This window comes from Emys orbicularis, chromosome 12 (assembly GCF_028017835.1).
Source record: "Emys orbicularis isolate rEmyOrb1 chromosome 12, rEmyOrb1.hap1, whole genome shotgun sequence".
NCBI lineage: Eukaryota > Metazoa > Chordata > Testudines > Emydidae > Emys > Emys orbicularis.
This window is the reverse complement of record NC_088694.1, coordinates 8,537,420-8,559,568: the sequence shown is the minus strand read 5'-3', so window position 1 is coordinate 8,559,568 and position 22,149 is coordinate 8,537,420. Positions and strand designations below refer to the sequence as shown.

The window sequence follows — 22,149 nt, the reverse complement described above, 5'->3', positions numbered from 1 at the left end:
TGGATATTCCAATACTTAGATTTACCAAGCCAGCACAAAACAGCTTCTAGAGTACCTCGCTGGTTACTCAGAAGTCCAAACAACACAGTTCCCTCAAAGTGCCCAGCCTCAGGCCTCTGTCCAGACACACCTGTCAGATATAATGATTATTGAAAATCATCTCATCATATAAAAGAAAAGGTTCTTCCAATCCCAAAGTATCAGCCATGCACCCAGGTCCAATTATAACTTAGATCTTACCTAAAATACATGCTTATAGCCAATTCTTATTAACTAAGCTAAAATTTATTAAAGAGAAGAGAGAGGGTTGGTTAAAAGATCAATATACATACAGACTTGAATTCAATTCTTGAGGTTCAGATACATAGCAGAGGTGAGCTTGTAATTGCCAAAAGTCTTTTTAGATATAGTCCATAGGTTATAGTCCAATGTCCATATTCAGGGTGGCTCCAGTCAATGATTAGGGTTCTCAATCCTTGTGGCTTAAGGTTTCCCCCTCTTGAAACCCAAAGCAGATCTGAGATGCAGAAGGATTGTGTCTCAAGGTTTTTATACATGTCCAGCAGCCTTTTGGCCTGAGAAAACAATAGGCTCAACTTTCCTTCTTCTAAACATCATGGCAATTAGCACAGGATAATTTATCCATTAAACAGTTCAGATACAGGTTACCACAACCTTCAAAGAGACATATAGACAATAATACTATTTCACTCAAGTATCAAATGTTAATATTCCTTTTTTTAATCTTTGAATTCAAGCTATAGCAATAGACAAGACTTGTTTGCTTACATCACAAGACCTGAGCAAACACCTACCCTTCTACCTCTAACAATATAGACTTACATTTCAAAGCTCTCTGCATTTACTTCTCTTCCTAACCAGTCTCTACAGGTCAGCTGTGGGTCAGGTCAGTCCGTGAGTTAATTAACTCTTTCTGGCCCTGTCACCTTCCACTGAGATATATTACACTCATAACATCACAATGTTGTGTTCCCATGGCTCTGAGTTCTGACAGCAGTAACCAGCCCACATGCATTAAGGTCTGACCCTGGCTTCCACCAGCCTAGTTATTCCTTGCAGAGTGACCAACAGCCCTTCTGGCCCCAAGTCTTCCCAATTGTTAACTGCCAGGCACTCAGACTTTCCCTGTCTGGCTCATCACCCTCAAAGGTGTGAAAACAACCCCCAGTTACCAGGTCACTTTGGGGGGACATACTCCATGGAGTTTGCCCAGTAGAGCTCTGCTTGGGGTAAAAATAAACTAAGTTTATCTAGTAGAAAAATCACAGATTCAAAAATGAAATAGTAAGGAAAAGCAAACACATGCAACTTACACCAAAAATAAACTATAATGGCCCATCATTTGTCTTCTCCTGTGTAGTGCCATGCATCGTTACTTATGTCTAGGTTTGCGTAAACCCCTGGCTTGAGAGGAGCACCTCCCTGCTGCAAGATGTATTTGAAATTGTAATACAAGTCATGAACATAGTATTCTAAATACATAAATTCATAGCTATACTCGTACATATCTCATTAGACTATCAAGTTCAGAACATTACAAGTTTTCAGAAAAAAACGTAACCTGGCATATTTATATACACACTACCATTCTAAACAACTAGTTGCTTCAATTGCTTACACCTGGGGGTTCAGACCTGCTGTTCTCCCTTGGGTTGTCTAGACCCTGATTGTCAAACCTGTGTGAAGTACAAGTTTTCAACATTAAAGAAAGGTAATGAGTAAGTGAGAGAAGTAAGGACCATATGTTCTGAAAGTCTAAGTTCTTGCTGATCATGGGGGTTTCTGATAACTTATACCAACTTCAGACGCTGAGATGACCAGGATGTCTACCTAGGCAGATGATGTTGTTTAGCTCTAACTATAGCCTGAAAAAAACCCTGAGGATTTAAAGCCTAATTTGACATGTATTATCCTAGTATAAAAGCTTGAGGTATTGAAGTATCCACCTGAGAAAATAAAACTTATGCTGTTAGAAGTCTTTCAAAACTCTGTCAGGGTGGTCCCAAGTCATATGTACCATAATGACCTTTGCTCACATCTATCGAAAGGAAGGGTGCCCAATGCCTCCTGAGGGGATGCCTTCTGTTGAATCAATTAACTAGGTCAGCCAATAGTTTTTAATGTCTTGACTCATATTTCAGTGACTGTAAGGTGCAGTTGCATGGTGAGAAATGAATTTGTATAAATAGGGAATTCCCCACTTTGACTGCAGTGCCTGACTTGTTCAATTTTCCTAACACATGGTGCAGCAACTTGTCACGATCTGAAAGTCAAGCAGTCTTCTAGCTCTTGCATGGTGCAAGTAAGAGATTCTGCCATGGAACCTTAGTTAAAAATTCTCCCCCAAAACTGTAGGGCGCAGCTATGCTGGCTTTCTACGAAGAGTCCTCCTTCCACAAACCATACTTGGCAACCTTGCTTGTTGCTCCTCTTTGCCATACTGTTGCAAGTAGCTGTCTCAACTAGTTGCCGTTGGGTCTGGCTTTTTCTGTTGCAGGCCCCTTTGGTTCCTGTGTGGGACTTTCAGTCCTTCACCAGACAGGCATTGCATTTCACATGGGAGGTGCCAGGGTCAAGGCAGAGATCCGGAGAAGAGTGCAAACTGGTTTAGGGGACCAAGTGTCCCAGTTTCCTTTCCAGCTTATCCCTGCCTTGATGGTCCTTAACTTCACATGCAAGGAACCTACTTGAAGATCAGGCCTGTTTCTCTAGCAGTGACCCTAAAACAGACAGGATTTCCTACTCACTTGTAGGGTCTCCTTTAGGCAAATTAGGGATATTTCCCTCTTCCTACCCCACATTTGTGGTCTGTTGGATAGTAGGGCACTGGGGACTCAGGAGGCCTGGGTTTTATTCCCAGCTCTACCACAGGTCTGCTGTGTGACCTTGGACAAGTCACTTGCCCTCTCGTTGCTTCTCTTTCTCCCCCCTGTCTGGCTTGTCTGTTTAGACTGTTAGCTCTTCAGGAGAGAGACTCTCTTACGACATGTAGCTACAGCGTCCAGCGCAATAGGCTCTGATCTCAAACGGGGCCTTTAGGACTAAGGTAATACAAATAATAATATTGGTCCGTCAGAGTAAATATAAAAAGCAACAGAGGGTCCTGTGGCACCTTTAAGACTAACAGAAGTATTGGGAGCATAAGCTTTCGTGGGTAAGAACCTCACTTCTTCAAATATGGCTCTCTTGAGATGGGGAGAGAAGGCACATGATGTTGCAGGCATATCTTTGTTTTCCCCTCACAGTACTAGTTATTGCCATCCAGCAGCCCTGGGGTTTGGAAAGTATTTGCCAGAGGAAGGCGTCTCTCCTGAGTCTAGAGCATGCCAGAGTAGAGTTATAAGGAAATTACTTCCCCCTCCCCCCCCAGGAAAAACCTTGACTTCTTTTATTGGCTTTTTTTGTTGTTGTTTTTGGATGCTTGTCACAAAACAAATTCTAACCTGAAAAAACGGAATCTGTTTTTGTCAAAATCAATTTGCACAAATGTCTGTTGTCAAAAAGCCATTTTGCACTGAGGAAATGTTTCAACAGACATTTTTCAACTAGCTCCAAGCATGCCTGTCTTTGCCAGAGAGCTTTTTGATTCCCCTCAGGAGAGCTGTGTTCTCCATCCTGGATTTGTCCATTTAGGGTTCCCAAGAATAGAAGCCTCACCAGGAAGAACTTTGAGAAGCATCAAGAACACTTTGGGCACTCAACTGGGGTATTTAGTGTAAAGGAATTGGGTAGCATCCCTTTAAATACTTGTGAGACCCACTACAGGGCTCCCAGTAGGCTGGTTTATGGTACTTTAGAGAAATACTTGTACTACAGAATCTAAACTTTCCTTTAGACAAAGAATGGAGGCCTGAAAATAACCTTAAAAATATGAACAGTCAGCAGATGGAGTGATGTTTGCCTGAGTCTGCAGACAGCCTGAAATAATAGCATTGAGAAAGGTATGAGCTAGCCCTATTAATTTCAAGGCATTGTTGATCCTGAGGTCTAAGCATGACAATTTAAATATCAACTATTTCACTGCTGATCAAAGCACACAACAAAAGAGCAGGACAGTCATATTACAAAAAGGTTTACTGAGCGGAGTCTTGTTTTGACCTCTCAAGTCAATGGAAAGAAAAGTTACTTACCTTTTAGTAACTAGAGTTTTCTGAGATGTGGTGTTTTTACACTTCTGGTGTGCATGCACCCCACACCATGGAGAGCAGAATGCTTTAGCCAGCAGTGTCTATTGTCCACAGCTGCTCCCTTGATTATCTTGAGTCTTTCCTCCCCTTGAGAGCATAAAGGAGGTGGAATCACCAACAGACCCTCAGTTCCTGCATTGCTATCAAGTCCAGGCTGTTAGAGTTGGTAATAGCAGGGAAAGGAGGATGGGTCATGGAACACAGGTAAACAACACATCTCAAAGAACTCCAGTTACTAAAGGTAAGTGCTTGTTTACCTATGTTCCACTTATAGAGACACCCAAACAGCATGTAATAGATGATGGAGGGAACTGCAAATCTAATTAAACAAAGTCTGCAACACATCCCTCCCAAATTGGTTGTCTGAAGGAGATGTTTGAACTAAAGAGTAATGGGTAGTGAAAGTATATATATACTACTGCAAGTAGTAGCGGTGGTCATTCCCCTAAGAGGGCTGCAGAAGTGGTCAGTGCTCTGTTGGGATGTGACCAAACATGATCTGGGAGTTCTAAATTGACCACCTTGTAACACAGCTTTATGCAGTATGACACCCAATTAGGCCATCTCAACACAGAGAATATCTAATGCTTGGAGCTCAGCAATAGAAATAAATAGCTTTGGGGACTGCCTGAACGGTTTTGCTCTAATCAAATAAAATGAGGGAGCTCAGAGGACATCCTCAATATGTAATGCAGCCTCACTGTTGGATGAAAGACGCTTTGGGGGGGGGGGGAACAGGCAAGTAAATGGCTAGACTTTAAATGGAAAATCAGAGTACTTAGGGAAGAAATTTTGCTGTAACTTTATTTCTCTGAAAAATAGTATGTGGGGGTCCCGCAATGAGAGTTTGCAATTCAGACCCCGCATGCCAATGTAATTGCAACAAGGAATAAACGTGTCCTAGACAAATGGAGTAACAAGCATGAGGTTAGTGGCTCAAATGGAGGTTCCATCAGGCTGGTAAGTACCATGTTACGATTTCAAGATGAAAGGGGTTGTCTTATCAGAGGAAAAACTCTCAGATCTTTCACAAACGTTAGCTGAAGGGTGACAAAAAAAATTGGTGTGGTCTTGAATTGATGGATAAGGAGCTGAGATAGCAGCCAAATGAACATGGAACAAGTTTAGTGACAAACCAAAGATTTTTAAAGATATTAGGTACTTAAAGATATGAGGGATGGATGTCTCTGTGGAGAAAAACTATGCTGGTAAGCTCAGGGTGAAAAAATACTTCATTTTGCAGTATAACTTGTCCTTGTAGATTATGCTCTGAATCAATATGCTTTGTATATCAACAGAACAATTCTTCTCTAAGTCTGTTAGTCAGACAGTTTTCATGCCATGAGGGGTAGAAACATATCTGGATGGTGTCCTGTTCTGAGTAATTAAGTCTGGTAGAAGACGTAGAGATATTGATGGTATCACTAAGAGACTTCTGATGTCTCTGAACTAGTAGTGCCTGGGCCTGTCTGGGGCTATTCGGATGATTGAGACCTTGTCCTGTTTGACCTCCTTTAACACACATGGGATCAGAGGAAGTAGGTGGATAAGCATAAAACAGGCCCTGAATTCAGAGGATTAGGAAGTCATCTCCTTGAGTACCTAGACTCTGTCCTATCTTGGAACAAAATATTTGCATTTCATCTTCTGTTCATTCACAAAGAGATCTATGCGGGGAGCACCCCACTAATTGAAAATGGACTTGAGGATTGAATCTTTTATGGACCATTGGTGATTCCGGGAAAAATGCATAATTAGATGGTCTGCCAGCGTATTGTGTAGGTTTCAATTAGTGTTACCCCAATTTCACAGAAGGATTGCTTCTTTACATTAGAGCATTGATCTTTGTTTACCTAAAACATTGCAGTGGTATTGTCAGTTCTTATCTGTACACTCTGATCTTTGAGATGAGGTAAAAGGTCGTGCAGACAAACCACGTCACTCTGAGCTCCAGGATATTTATATGAGCCGAGCCTCTCTTTGAGACTGCCAATCCTATATTGTAAAGTTTGTCGAGATGGGCTCCCCAACCCAATAATGAAGTATCAGTTACTACTGACGTGGTGGGAAGTGCTGGGGAGAATGGAACTCCTTGTGGATTTGATGTGGGTCTTTCCACCAGATGAAGGAATTCAAAACTTCTTGAGTGATGTGTATTCCCATATCTATCTTGTGAATAGCAGGGTGATTAGACCATCTGTAACCACCCCTGAAGACAGCGAAGATGCAGTCTGGTAAATGGCGTCACCAGAGTACATGAAGCCATCACACCTAAAAGACAGAGACATGTTCTTGCTGTAGTACATGGATTGTTTAGCTGTTGATTTATCAACTCTTGTATGTTATCAAATCTGGTCTGTGGCAGGTATCCTCGAGCCATTGTGTAATCAGTTAGAATTTACTGGGGCTCTATATTTTGTTTTGGAATTAAATGACATTTTCAAGTTTAGTCTCAGTCTGGAGAACAGATGCCTATGTAGTGAACACAGTTTATCACCTGTTCGGGAGACTATCCTGTCACCAACCAATTGTCAGGAGATGGGTAAACTAATACATGTCTCTTTCTGACATGTGCCGTGACCACAGCCAGACATTTTAGTGCAAGTTCTCAGGGCCATTGACCCCCTGAAAGGCAGCACCTGTATTGGTAATGTGTATTGCCCACTATAGAACAGAAATATTTCGTGTGTGTTGGATGGATGGAAACGTGTATTTGTAGACTGAGAGCTGCAAAGCGATCTAGGGAAGGAAGTAGTGAGGACAGGGTTATCAGTTGTAATTTCAATTAGCTAACAAAGACATTCAGATCTGTCAGGTCCAATATTGGACTGTAGCCTCCCAATTTTTGGGGTCTAGAAAATATCAGTAGAACCCTTTCCCTAATATTGGGGTGGAACCTCCTCTATAGCACCAGGAGCCAACAGAAACTGAACTTCTTGTTGAAGGAAACTCTCATGAGAGAGGTTCCTGAAAAGGGATGGGAGGAAGTTGGGTTGGTGTGGGACTATTTTGGAATTGAATCAAGTGGCATTTTTGGATTATTTCCTGTTCCTATCTCTTGCTGGTGATACTGCTCTGTTTCCTGGAAATAATGCAGACAGTCCCCGAAAGGGGTAGGGAAGGGGTAAAGATCCTCCAGCATTGGTTGGTAGCTCTTGATTATATACATCAAAACAACTTCTTAAAGCCAGCCTTAACAACATTCAAAGCGGATGCTGATGAAGGTCTCCTCTCATGTGTATGTTGTTTCTTAGAGAAGTCCAGCCTTCTTGCTTCAGGATGATAAAAAGGAGTAGAGACAGGCTGTTTCAGTCGAGGATGATATTGAGACTGCTTCTTCTTGTATGGGGAAGTATAGATGTCTAATGCTAACTGCTAGGTCTCCAAATGTAACTGTAAATGGGAAATTTGTCACTGAGCAGGTCTGTTTCCAGTAGATCCTGCAGGGATTGGTTCTGGGCCCTATGCTATTTAACATTTTTATCAGTGACCTTGGAAGAAAACAAAAATCATCACTGATAGTTTGCAGATGACTCCCAAATTGGGGGAGTGGTAAATAATGAAGAGGACAGGTCACTGATTCAGAGCGATCTGGATTGCTTGGTAAAAAGGTGCCCGCAAACAATGTGTTTTAATATGGCTAAATGGAGATGTATAAATCTAGGAACAAAGAATGCAGGTCATACTTGCATGATGGGAGACCATCCTGGGAAGCAGTGACTCTGAAGATTTGGTGGCTGTGGTGGATAAGCTGAAAGTAAGTTCCCAGTGTGATGCTGCAGCCAAAAGAGCTACCACGATCCGAGGATGCTAAAAAGGGGAATCTCGAGTTAGGAGTAGAGAGGTTAGTTTGCCTCTGTATTTGGCACAGGTCTGATCACTGCTGGAATACTGTGTCTCGTTCTGGTGTCCATAATTCAAGAAGGATGTTGATAAATTGGAGAAGGGCCAGGGAAGAGCTATGAGAATGATTAAAAGATTAGAAAACCTGCTTTATGGGGATAATTAGCGGTTCCCAAACTGTGGAATTTGGGGTTATGCCATCAGTGGATGGGGTTGCAGCGATCCTTAGTGTGTAGAGGACTCCATTTTGCTCTGCACAGTGTGACCTCAAATGTACTGAGAGTGCAAAATCACAATGCACGAAGGTCTCCGTTTTGCTCTATAAAATGGCAACCTCCATGTAGCATGACCTCACACATGCAGTGCATGTGAGATCATGCTGTGCAGAGGATGCCATTTAGCTCTACAAAATGGCGTCCTCCATTCTGTCTGGGGTCCCGGGAGGAAACAACTCATTACAATGGGGTTGTGCTGGCAAAAAGTTTGGGAACCCCAGGATAGACTCAAGGAGCACAATCTATTCAGCTACCTTAACCAAGGGAAGCTTAAGAGGTGACTTGATTACAGTCTATAAGTGCTTATATGCGGAGTAACTATTTAATAATGGGCTCTTCAGTCTAGCAGAGAAAGGTCTAACAATGGCTGGAAGTTGAAGCTAGGCATCAGCTAATCATCCTTCACCCTCTAAACTGAGGGAGTGAAGAGAGGTTACCTGGAGCCTCTCACTGATGATTGTCTTTCAGTGACAAAGAGAGAGAGATTTTTTTTTTTTTCATAAAATGGTTTGTATTTAAGTATGTAGCCCTTTCACCTGTGCAGGCAACAGCAATCACAGGTGCCTAGCAAAGGATTTTTCTTTTTTTTTCTTTTTCTTTTGAAGGAGCCATTGGTGTGGGGAAGTGGGTTAAGAACCAAACATTTTTTGCTCGTATTTCTACCTTAGACAGATCAAGAATTTCAAGTTTGGTCTGTCCTGGTTTTCTGAACAACCCTGGGGAAGCTCCTAAACCATGGTTGTTGTGAGCTGTAAGGGGTAGTTTACATACGAACTTGCAGACTGTAACTCAGTTAGCTTCCTGAAACAGAGGATTATTTTGCTGTAAATCCAGTTTTGGACACTTCAGCATTAAGGGGCTAGTCAATTTAGCTAAGGTCAGTAACAAACCAGCCTTAGCTAACATGAATGTAATCACCTTTTTTACTCCAAGATGAATGTTCACACACAGTCTGGCACAAAAACAATGTAATGGGTTTCAAGTCACATTATTTTGGTGGAAGTTTGTAGACCATCCCTAACACTAATTGAATGAGTTGGGTTTTGAATCTTTAATGCAAGTTTCCCTTATCTCAAGTGTTAGTCACAGGGGTAGGATTTTCGACCTGCTCTGTTGCCTTTGTTACTAGGCTTTGCACAGGGAGTGAAGCTTGGCTCTGCAGCCCCTATGGTGGGAATTCCCCCAGCAAGCACAGAGATGGCTGGTGCCACCAAGATGTGGTTGCAATATCTTGCACCAGGAATTTCCAGCTGGTGCAGAACTTCTTGAAGGCTGACTTGAGAAGAAGAAGGAAAAAAAAAAATCTATCTTCATTTGTTTTTAAAGTGCATTTTAGGCCTTCTTTGTGTCAAAGTAACAAGCCTCACTTCCCCCTCCCTTAGCAAATATTGCTGTTAAAGGTGTCCCGCAGAGAACTTAAGTTCTCATTCTGTACTTCTTCTACAAGTTGGCTGCACAATGGGTTGCAGGATCAGGTAATAGTTTTAAGATAAGCTGCATTTTATGATCAATGTAAAAAGACAGTTCTCTAGTCCCTGCACCTCCATTTTTGAGGCGCTCTCACTTGTTTTCCGCTTTCTTCATCTAAACTGCTACTCCCTATTGCATTGTGGAGGGAGAGGAGTTTTATTTTCCATTTACTGGGCAAACACTACAAATGCTATTGTTCCTAATTCAGAACTCATTTGTTCATGTGCCATTAAAACAATGAGATTACTTCTATACCCAATTGTGTAGTGCATTGTTATGAAAAACACATGAAAACATGCTCTATTGAGACAGAACTGAAAGTAGCTTGATAGCTCATCTTACTTAGTGTGATGTTCCATCTTCCTGCTCTTTCAAGAGTAGAGGTGATTTTTATAAATAGGAGTATATCAATATAGCTGTTCTCCTCTCTGAAATAAAATACCCTTTATTTGTTAAGCAGACACAGTGATTTCTTTGTGTCTAAATATATTTGATTCAATCCACCTCGTCACCTGTGACTATATTCCTAGACTTTGTTTAAACACAAGTTTCATTCCAGAGCTGCATCAGGTACTTAGTGGACTGAGGGACACAGCACTGATAGCTTATTATACAGACTAATGAGCAATCTTCATAAAAGATGATGACATGGTTTTGATGGGTGGTGGCTGCATACATGGAAATTCCACATCACGTTCTATCATTTCTAAGGACACAGCTTTCAGAAGGGCAGAAGATACAAGCTCAGCTCAGTTGTACAAGAATGGAAAAAGTGGACATTTGGCCTGAAAAGTTGAGCAGACGATATGAATGCTGCTGGAACTACAGTGGGAATAGACAGGAGGGAAGAGTAGTAAGAAACTAGAAGAAAATCTCAGCTCCCTTTCAGAAGGAGAGACTGGCCTTAAGTGACTGAGAATCCATCTCTGGAAAATGTTTGATGCTTGTTATTGCATCGTGCAAAAAACTTTTGCAGCTATTTAACTACAGAAAGGCTAGTACTGGTCTATAAATCCGTTAACAGGCAGTTCAGGGTCGTAGCTTGTCACATTCAGATAAATAGAACTTGCATTATCTCAAAATGAGTGTCAAATCCACCACATCCGATAGCTCGAGCATGTTACATGCTTTCACACCATTGAAGTGTTACAGTGCCTGCTCTGCTGCTACCACAGCTACATCGATTTAGCCTAGCCCATTTGTTTCTATTATAGAAACGACTTTGTCAAATATGACTTCTAATTCAGATTACCACGTATGAGGAACTTTTGTAAAATTAAGAGTATTGTCAAATGAGAAAAAGAATCACTGAGTTTGGACCTGTCTGTTATGGCTTTATAATTATGCTATGAGATAGCAATCTAGGATTATAAGCAAGCCAGTTTGCAGAAGTGATGGTGGAAAATAGTTATTGAACAAGAACATCAGTGGCAAGGTTCAGGAGATAGTAATCTTCATCCCTATCACTCTCTTGTAACCAGCTGCATAAGCCTAGTTTAAAATCCAAGGAACAAGTAGATTTATTTAAAATAAGAAGCTTAAAAAAAATCAGTAGGTTTATTGTAGGTCTCAGAGGGGCACAATATGAATAAATGGATTGCCTACATCTCTATACAGAATAACCCATGATTTGAATTAAAAACAAGCAGCTATGCAATTGGATTTCATTCATCATGATGTTTTCTTCTGTTTTTTCTTTTCATTCTCTTCCTTTTCTTTTTCAATTTCAGCAACATACTTCTCAATTTCTTCAGGACTTAAAATCTTAAACAAAAAACAAAAAACATAGGTGACTCTTAAGATACCAACAGACTTTATTGGAATGTGAAAGATCTACTTCTGATAAGAAAATATAATATAATATAATGTAATATTGTGCAGGCGTGAGTGTCTGTCTGTAAGCAAACAAATACTCTGAACAGGCCGAACTGTTTTGGAAGCTTCTTTTGCCTTCGTATTAGTTAGAAATACAATTCTGCATCTGCCCTGAATGTAGAGCTGCTGTAGAAGTCAATGGGAATTCTACATGGAGAGCAGTACAGAAACAAGCATCAGAGGAGTAGTGAAGGTGAACAATATTATTAAAACTACAACAGTTACCTTGAGTGGCTGATCTCTTCTCATAACGGCCAGCTCAATGTTTTTCCCACCTGACTGCACAACCTGAAGTAGTCAAAAAGTTGAAAGGTTTAGAATGAGAAATTCTATTCCATATATCAATTCTGATTAAGTCTCCCTAAGAGAGTCACTGATGGGAACTTTAAATTTCTCTTTCCATTAGCTCAGAGCTGTATATTTCATTACAAATACTAGCACTGCAAAATAATAAGCCTCTTCAGTCTAATGAACTCTACTCCAACTCAGTGCATAGATTATGTACACTTGCACCAATTAAAAGTCCAAGGCACTATGAACTGTAGTTATTCATTTAGCTCAAGTTCTAAGTGCATACAACAGAACACAAGGAATAAGCTAGTGCACATTGTTTAAGTATGTTCAGAATGAATTTGTGTGCCAATATCCAAAGCTTAAGTCTGATTTTTAAAAAATTATTCTTCACAAGAAAACTGGTAGATTACATACAGTCCTGGTAAAAATCGGTTGTTTAAGAAGTGTTTTGTAGCTCAGTCCTACAGCCAGTATCTAGTGTCCTCAGACTATAATGGAAAATACCATTTTTGATAAATTCTAGAAGTCACGGGTGACTTATGGTGATCAAGTACACACACACACACACACACACACACACAGAGGAGAGAAACACTGTCAGCAGGTTGTTGAATCAGACTCACTTCAAGAAGAGCCTTGATGACAAGTTTAATGGTCAGATCATCTGTTTCAATGGCTTCATCCGTATAGTTTTTCTCCAGGAATTCACGCACAGACTTGGCTCCTCTCCCAATGGCATTAGCCTAGAATAATTGCAGAAAATGGTACATACAAGTTTGGGGGGGGGGGATTTAATACTTTTTAAAGTACACTTCATCGAGAAAATACTAACAGAAAATGATGCAAATACCCAACAGACCGCATACCCTGTTGTGCATATAATGATCCCAAGACTGGATTAATAACCATTCAGAAGATCATTGCCACTCACCCACGATAAAAAACAAGTGAAGCCAAGATCACTATAAAAAAAGTGTTGGAAGATACTTAACACACACATGCTTGTGTGGTGTTGTTTTTCAGGAGGATGGGGTAAGATTTCCAAAGTAAAGTTTTATCCTATGTGCTGCGAGACCTACTAAACTTTGGTCACTACTTCTAAGTCTCAACTTTAATACGGGGTGGGGTGGGGGGGAATATGAAAATCAAGTGTTTTTTACATATTAAAAAAGTGGGCATAAACATGCACAGTATGTAGTTGGTGCTAAATTTTGTTGTTTTACCGAAGTGTGATATTTTTGCTGACATTTTCAGGCAGAAGATAAAATCTTACAATTCACATAGATTCATAGATTCTAGGACTGGAAGGGACCTCGAGAGGTCATCGAGTCCAGTCCCCTGCCCGCATGGCAGGACCAAATACTGTCTAGACCATCCCTGATAGACATTTATCTAACCTACTCTTAAATATCTCCAGAGATGGAGATTCCACAACCTCCCTAGGCAATTTATTCCAGTGTTTAACCACCCTGACAGTTAGGAACTTTTTCCTAATGTCCAACCTAGACCTCCCTTGCTGCAGTTTAAGCCCATTGCTTCTTGTTCTATCCTTAGAGGCTAAGGTGAACAAGTTTTCTCCCTCCTCCTTATGACACCCTTTTAGATACCTGAAAACTGCTATCACGTCCCCTCTCAGTCTTCTCTTTTCCAAACTAAACAAACCCAATTCTTTCAGCCTTCCTTCATAGGTCATGTTCTCAAGACCTTTAATCATTCTTGTTGCTCTTCTCTGGACCCTTTCCAATTTCATAGAAACATAGTATCATAGAGATGAAAGACACCTATTAGATACGGGGTATTCAAACTTTTCTGCCCCGTGACCACATTTGAACAGACATTGTTTCTGTCTAATGGACATATTCTCTCCCATTCACAGTTGTGCAGACCACCTCCATCCTATTTGTAGTCACCTAACATCCCCAGTAATATATTTGTTGCTGTCTTAGAACATTTTTGCAGCTGGCAAGCTAGCACCATGTCAACAGACAGCTCTCCACGGGCTCTCAGACCATATAGTATAAGACAGGGGGACAGCAACCTTTCAGAAGTGGTGTGCCGAGTCTTCATTTACTCACTCTAATTTAAGGTTTTGCGTGCCAATAATACATTTTAACGTTTTTAGAAGGTCTCTTTCTATAAGTCTGTAATATATAACTACACTATTGTTGTATGGAAAGTAAATAAGGTTTTTAAAGTGTTGAAAAATCTTCATTTAAAATTCAATTAAAATGCAGAGCCCCCCGGACCAGTGGCCAGGAACCGGGCAGTGTGAGTGCCACTGAAAATCAGTTCGTGTGCTGCCTTTGGCATGAGTGCCATAGGTTGCCTACCCCTGGTATAAGAACTACCAAGTCCAACTCCCAACAAGATATGATCTCCCCAGAGACATTTAGTTTAATCTCCGCCAGTAGAAAGAGTCAACTCACCTTCCAAGCATGGTAAGTGCCAGAGGGATCAGTCTGATAGAGCCTAGGAGTTCCATCGAAGTCAAATCCCACAATAAGGGCAGAGATCCCAAAAGGTCTGCGGCCATTACTTTGAGTATATCGCTGATGAGAATCAAGACAGAGCTTATTTCAGAAACTTCTCTACAAAGCATATGGATTTCTAAAGTAGTAGTTGTCCAAAAGTTACATAGAAAGTTTATCGTATTTCCTATAATTTGTTACTGGGACCTTTTCTCCCCTTGTTTGGTTTCAAGAAATCTCTTGTAGTGCAGGTCACCCATAAACTAAAGCATGTAAGAGGATGGTTCCAAAATAATAGCCTCTCTTAGATACTTCTGAATTAACTACTACCACATTCAAAAAAAAAGTGAAATATTATTGTTCTTGTTTCATGTTAAGACATTCAGAGGTATCTAGGAATGTAATTTGTGTAAATTGATTAGCAGATGTGATGGTCACAGAGAGAATGCAAGAAAGCAGCTTTACCAATCTGTATTGACATGAAGGCTTAGAAAACCCATTTAAAAAACCCCAAAAGACATGGAAGTGAAGCTGAAATGTGATAATTCTTACAGAACAGTAACTTTTGTGATAAGTCCAATAGCTGCCAAGATCCCAAGTCTCTAGAATTTAAATACTTTGTGATGAGAAGCAGGCTACTCCACAGCTGGTGTTGCTTCACTATGTTAAAGAACACTCACATTCCATTTCTGTCAGTATAGAGGCCCAATCCTGCATTTCTTGCCCAATTATTTTTGCAGGAATTTGGGCCACCGGAAATACAGAATCAGATTTGTTGCTTGTAAAACAAGTTTTTAAAATATTTGGGTATCTGTCAGAATGAAAAATAATTACATGTGAGATTATTCCCTTGCAGTAAAATAAAAGTCTAAAATAAACGTTCATGGAAAGAATATAAACATGTTTTGCCTTTCCAATACATAACAGAGCTCACACTAAAGATGGACTATGCATAAACTGGACTCTTACTAAATAGTGGAGATCACTGAGATTAATGCATTAGGAAGAGATTAAATAAAAATGCATCATGGAATATACTATTTGTCCATTTTGATACACTAGAACTTAATTTAAAATTACAGTATTATTGAATGTATTTTATAAAAATGTCTTAATAGGTCTCACTACAGTTTTCTGCTAGTAAATCTTGATAAGCTGGAGAAACCAATCTGTTTGTGTGAATTAAAGATTGCAGATCGGCACGTTTCTACTGTTAATACATAAGTGCAATAATGCTGTCCCAATGAGCACTAATTAACGTTCTGGATTTGCCCATCTTTGGGAGAAACCAATGACATACCCTGTTTCTCCCCTTTGTCTGAAGCTACAGCAGTAATACCCAACTAAGAGATTCTGCTCTGTTATCGTGGCTTTTCACTAGTGTAACAGCAGAATTTGGACCAATTTATTTACCCACTGATTCTCTGGCACCATACCATATTTTTACAATGAATGGAGAAACACAGTACAGAGTTATCTAATATACCTGTTTCAGGCTTGCGATGTAACGTGTGATGTATTCCACAGTGACAGGATCCTCCACAGTAAGTCTATGGCTTTGACACTCCACACGAGCCCTATTTATCACTATTCTGGCATCAGCTGTGAGCCCTGCAATGATGATATAATTCACTGTGTGCTCAAATGTGTACTTGGCACCAGATAGATAAATAAGATAGACAGTCCCTGCCCAAAAGGGGCTCACAATCTAAATTCAGACAAGAGGGATGAGTAACAAAAAGGGGACATGGGTCACAATGACAAGATCATGTAGTTACTTCAGCTTGTCATGAAGGTACAGTAATTTTTTATAAGTAGCTAAGATGTTAAACCAAATTTTAATTTTAGTTTTTATCTTTCATGCTTGTGAATTAGAGACAAATGCTCGAACAAGTGTCCAGAACATTTGTTAGCAGACTGTCAGTAGGCCAACTAGAAACAGTTTAGCAAAATGTCTGTCCTCAAAAAGATTTCTGCTATATTGCTCATATACTGTACTGCCTCATAATGAGCACAGGTGACAGATCCAAATTAATCTTGTCCAGTCCTCCTGGTTAGAGGTCAAGTTTGATGCTGCTGTTGCCATAATAGGTCTATAGGATTAAGAACTGTAAAAGTTAGTTTGCAAGAATGACAGATGTGTCTAAATCTAAAGAGGAATACCTTGGCCTACTGATCTGGATATCTGTCCTAAGAGTAGTAATTTACAGCTGTTTAGTATTTTACAACAGTTGTGCTACGAACAACTTACATTGACAGTGAAAGAATTCTGACTTGTCATGACTTACGCTGCTTTTTCATTACTCTCAGCTTAGACAATGAAAGTCAATCGAGTCACTTTAAAGTTCTTAGTGCTACAAGGTTAGAGCTTCAATCATTGTAGGCAGGAATTCATTTAAAATTAGTCTTTCTTCTGAGCTTTGGTTTTATAATAGCTCGTAAAATTTAACCTTGGGGTCCGATTCAAATGGGGAGAGTTCCTTTAATTTAGCCTGTTCATATATATTATGTCCATTTGATGAATGATCAAATTATTTGATCTGTATCTGTTTGTTTGTTCACCTCCCCTCAGCCACAATGCACACCTCTGCCAAAGCTGGAATTAAAATACAGGAATTCCCAGTTTTCAGCCTCATGTTTAATCCATTGCATCACAAAAGCTCTGAACATAAGGACATCTTCCTCATTAAGTTGCTGGTTCTATAGAATTACTCTTTAGGCATTCTTATTCAAAGGAAATAAGTAAACACCTAAATAGAATCCCTCCTCTTCTCCCTTCCACCAATTGTCCAAAGGAATTTGATTTTCACCGTTCATAAACCCTACCCAATATAGCAATGCTCCAATAACTACCTTTTAATTCCAATGCCTGTTCCCAGCTTAATAGATGAGTATTTAATAGTTCAACTGTCAGACACTGCATACCTGCAAAAGCCATGCAGACATTGTCATCAAGGGCGCAGATCTTCCTCACAGTTCTTTCATCCTGAAGTTTTGCCATAGATTTCTTCTCCACACCAAGAACAACAATCTCTTTTCCTCGTACTCCAACCTTCAATGCATTCAAAACCAATGACAGTTAAGATACACCCAACAGACCAATAATAGGTATAGACTTTTCTTGAAACAAGTACAAAAGTATTAATTCCACCTGAAGCTTCAAATGCTTTGCTTCATGTTGTAGTCTGCAACAAGTTGGAAATTAACTGATGTAAGACAGCAGAAATTGGCCCATGTACCAGCAAGTGTAAGGCTTTATCATGAATATGCCACAGAATAATTCTGAGCATACATTAGTGTTTATAATGTAATTGTACTTTATACCTAATGTAGTTGCATCTTTATACTTAATTCCAAGCTGAATTAAGAACACTGTTGCTGCTGTATTTGAGTACTTGTTATGGTAGTAAGTCAGAGCCAAATACAAGCTATTGCTCCTCAGGTCCAAAAATATACTAAGATTGTTGCATAGTCTATGGTTCTTACCATAAATGCAGCCCATCCATACTTTGCTTCCTCCATATACCAAACTCTCAGGTCATCCTATGCACTCCTTCCCCCACCTCCCCTTTCCCAAAGTTAGGAAAATGGGGTTTGTTGTTTAAACCCATATTCTCACTGCTTTTCATACAGGGGACTGGAAAACTTGGTTCTTTCTTGACAATCTGATTTATGATGTTCCAATAGATTTTCCAATTTTACCATATTACAGATTATCGCATAATGAGAGCTACAGCCAAGATTACATTGGACACTTCCACATTCTCCTTACTTTCTGAAATTCTCCTTTAGGCTTGAAGTTTGTTACGCTCATCCCAAATGCAAATATTTTGGAAAGCGAGCAAAATTTTCCAGCTGTTTTGTTACTGGAGAGTTAAAAAGAGATGCACAGTTTTTCAGCATTGTCTTTCTGCCCTGAACTTTATAAAGTGGCAACATTTTGCACCCATTGTCCACTAGTGTAAACAGCTATACAAAGTTCAGTGCTCTGGTGAATCAGGCCTTCAATTTTTTTTCTATTGCTGTCACCCTGAACAATTTTACCCCCTCCCCCCGATGTAATGCTGCCCAGTGAGTTCAATCTTGTAGAAAATTGTGTGTAGCCAAAAGGGCATGCAGCAACTGTCAAAACTCATTCCTCCACACCTCATTTGCCTCAATGACTTGTAATGACCTACTGGTTTAGGGCTTAAGTTTGTAGTAGTATCACTGGCAGATACAACTATTCAATAAAATATATTTGCCAGTGTCCCAGGCAAAGTGTCATGGTGCTGGGTCTTCCCAAGACAACGAGCCTGTCCTGTCATACACAACCCCAGGTGCTCCCACCACATGCAACCACTGCTGGGCACCTACGCCCCACACCCCCAGTCATCCATTCCCCACACTCCTGAGTTCCCTCAGACACCCCCAACCCCCGTCCCTCAGCCCCCCCCACTACTGCCCCCAGCACCTGCCCCCTTCCTTCAGACCCCCCTCAGGCCCCCCACTACTGCCCTAACCCCTTCCCCCCCACCTCTCTCAACCCCCCCCTCAGCCCCCCTACTGCCCCCAGCGCCTGCCCCCTCCCTCAGACCCCTCCACTACTGCCCTAGCCCCTTCCCCCCACCTCTCCCAACCCCCCCTCCCTCAGGCCCCCAGCCCCTTCCCCCCACCTCTCCCATGTCCCCCTCCCTCAGCCCCCCCCCGTCTCTCCACACAGGCCCCCCCACTATTGCCTCCGGCCCCTTCCCCCTTCGGGCCCCTACTACTGCTCCCGGCCTCTTCTCCCCACCCCCCTCCCTCAGGTACCCCCATCTCTCCACACACACCCACCCCGCTCGAGCCCTGCCCGCGGGCGCCCCCTCCACGCTCGCCCCGCTGCCCTGGGCCCTAGGAGCGGCGGCCATTCCCCGAGGCGGCGCGGCGCGGCCCGGCCCGGCCCTCACTCACCGCGGTGGAGCCCTTCTTCACCGCCTCCTGCGCGTACTCCACCTGGAAGAGGTGGCCGTCCGGCGAGAAGACGGTGATGGCCCGATCGTAGCTCATGACTCCGGCCCGCTGCTTTCCCGGGGCACAGACCGGAACCAGCAACCTCCCTCCCTCAAAACAGCACACTCATCCCCCCGCCCTGCGCGCGCCGCTTCCGGGGCCGCGCCACTCGCCCGGCACGCCGACGGCGGCCCTTGCGCCAAATGTGTAGGCGGATCTTCATCCTGACGTACGTACTTGGCAGGAGGAGCGCAGGCAACTCGAAACGCCAGGCATCTTATCTACGCCTTTGGCGTAGCAAGTTGCTGTCTGCCTCCCATACGCATTTGACGTATGCACTTGACTTTTCATGGTGTCTGTTTCCCCCACGCGCTTGGCGTACCCTGCTTCTTTTCCTACGCACTTGACGCACTTGGCCGCTGTTGGCAAAGGCAGAAAGATGCTGTTCGCCTGCGACAGGAAACCCAGCAGCAGGGATGCACCATGTGCAGATCAAAGGGGAGGAGGGGAAGAGGGGGGGACAACTCGGATGACTTTACTCCTCCTCCCCAAATCTCAGCAGCTGGCTCCCCACCTTGCAGTGGGATCAGAGGCATCAGGGCGAGGGTGGTGCATGCAGGCTCTTGGTGCAGTGCCCCTGGCTCATTGCAGGGCACAGATTGTACCATCTGCGCTGGCTCCCCTCCCCATGCACTGCGGAGAATCTTTGCACAGCAATAGCAGCCAGATAATAACAATATTATTAGAGCCTAGGAGCAATATATTATAGACACATTAAAAAACCCCACCATGTCGGTTGCCTTTGCTTCTGCTCGCCCGAGAGGCAAAGGGGAGGTCACCCAGCAAACTATCCAGAAGGTAAAAAAGCATGCTTTTATACAGACAAGAAATGTTATTTATATATTCCAGCTATGGTGCTGTGACTGGGGAAGGAGGCTTAATTCTAAAGTGATCACGAAAACTAGTGAATTTGCAAGGGTTGGGAAGATGGACAGCTGGGGGGGGGAGGAGGAGGAGGAGGAGGTGGAACAAAGCAAAGGTGTTCAGATCACTGCAAAAAGAGAGAGAGAAGGAAAGCAACCAGAGAAGGATCTGCAGAATAGAAAATTCATTGCATATTATCTTTCGTGCTTGCAAAGAAAAAAATGCCAGGGATAAATTGCAAGCAGGGATCTGCACATTTTGGATGGCATATCAGCTCTTAACAAAAAAAAATTGTCTCAGTGAATTGACAAGTTTTTTTTGTTAAAAATGGTTGCAGGATTTTAATCTTTTAAAATATGGAGGAAGGTACTGAAGTGTGGCCATAAAGATGCTTATTGTCATCCTCCAAAGGTTTTTTATTAGGAATTGCAGCTGTTCATGTATAATGTTTAGCAGGCAAAGGTTTTAAAGGATTTTCTCTGCAGACTCAGCCTGGGTTTCGTCTGGAGGCCAAAAGCTGAGGGTACCGAGTTTGGAAGTTATGATGGGTATTTGTAAGAAAATAACAGAAGGGTGGGGAGATACATACTTGCCCTCACTAACCTGCCACCCTCCTGGAGTGAGAAACCTGTGAGATAACTGTAAATAATGGAAGCGGTGTGGAGATGTCAATAAGGAACATGTCTGTGTCCTCGATCTGGTTAACTTATACAGTACCTGTAATTTCTAGTTCCACTGTGTATTTTATGTCACGCTTTGCTCTGCTTTAGAAATTCGGGCTGTGCAGGAGTTTGTTTAGTCAGTGCAGTGGAACTAAGGAATAAAGGTCTATGGCCCATTTGTAAATTATAATGGCGAACACACACACGCACAAAAGGTGTCAGTGCTGAGAGTAATCAGTTGCTCATCAGCATTTCTTCCAGAGCCAAGCCATCATCTATTGCCAGTTTTATGAATTATAGGGGAATTCATCTCAATGGAGGATATGATCAAAGTACAGGAGAATGAAAGCAGGACAAACTACCTTAAAGAGAGTTAAGAGCCTGGTGTACATCTGTAAATACCAGGAGATTCTATCTGAAATTCATTCCCTTGTGTCTTGGTCTTGCCGCACATGTGATATTGTGATCACACCCACTTACTTTTAAATGCAGAAATATTTAGGCACCAGTGGTTAAGGATGGAGTTTTATCCTTAACTCTGGATGTTTATGTATATAAGATAGACTTTCACAATTCATGTAATGTAGTCCTTTTAAAATGACTTTTGATTACTTTCCATGAAAAAGGACAATCAAAGAATTTTCATGATTCTCTCAATTTTTAAAGCATTAATATCTTGGAACTAAAATCTGTTTTGTTGCAAATATAAAAAATACTCCCTCTATCAGGTACACTCAATGACTTGTTACTTTAGGATTGCTCATGTATGCTGAGCTGTTGAATTGTTCATGAATGTGGAAGGATTTTCTTTTTCAAAATCACTGAAGTTTTTGTCTGGAAACAAGCACATAAATAATTCAGTGGGCTTTATAATCATAGATCAGAAGTCGGGGTCAAAACTAATTGTGGGACACTAATTTTGGGAATCCACAACAGTGTTCTCTTTAGGAGCCAAAATTGTATACCAGTTAAATTAAAAAAAAACGCACAAAAATGCATAATTTTTACTTTGTATGTTTAAATACATAATCAACTAATTTTCATCATACATGTTACTAACTCAATTTCAATGGCTCCTTCAAAGCCTTTACAATGGCTCCTTCAAAGCCTTTACTACATTACTTACACAAAACTTTCCTTGAAGAAAGTGAGAGTTTTT

The 22,149-nt window shown here is 41.5% G+C and overlaps 2 protein-coding genes across 2 annotated transcripts in view; one reads left to right on the top strand and one right to left on the bottom strand.

The window, feature by feature from the left end:
• Positions 1–11,338: 11,338 nt before the first annotated feature.
• Positions 11,339–19,572, bottom strand: PSMA7 (proteasome 20S subunit alpha 7). Its single transcript, XM_065414189.1, has 7 exons — positions 19,366–19,572; positions 17,359–17,485; positions 15,920–16,044; positions 14,392–14,514; positions 12,589–12,708; positions 11,897–11,959; positions 11,339–11,560 (listed from the first exon to the last, which is right to left on the bottom strand). The coding sequence occupies exons 1-7, from the start codon at positions 19,459–19,461 to the stop codon at positions 11,468–11,470; spliced, it is 747 nt and encodes a 248-aa protein (XP_065270261.1). The 5' UTR covers positions 19,462–19,572; the 3' UTR covers positions 11,339–11,467.
• Positions 19,573–20,193: 621 nt separating this feature from the next.
• Positions 20,194–22,149, top strand: part of SS18L1 (SS18L1 subunit of BAF chromatin remodeling complex) — a 35,533-nt gene continuing 33,577 nt past the window's right edge. The window contains exon 1 of the mRNA XM_065414606.1: positions 20,194–20,262. Within this exon, the coding sequence (XP_065270678.1) occupies positions 20,194–20,262 (69 nt within the window). The remainder of the gene's footprint in view (positions 20,263–22,149) is intronic.

Bases quoted from the DNA above. Each gene is read 5' to 3' on its own strand.
- PSMA7 (XM_065414189.1), bottom strand. From the start codon at position 19,461: ATGAGCTACGATCGGGCCATCACCGTCTTCTCGCCGGACGGCCACCTC. The intron at 16,045-17,358 runs GTATGCAGTGTC...TCATCATTGCAG, and splicing joins TGTCTGCATGGCTTTTGCAG to GGCTCACAGCTGATGCCAGA. The intron at 12,709-14,391 runs GTGAGTTGACTC...CAATTATTCTAG, and splicing joins GCACTTACCATGCTTGGAAG to GCTAATGCCATTGGGAGAGG.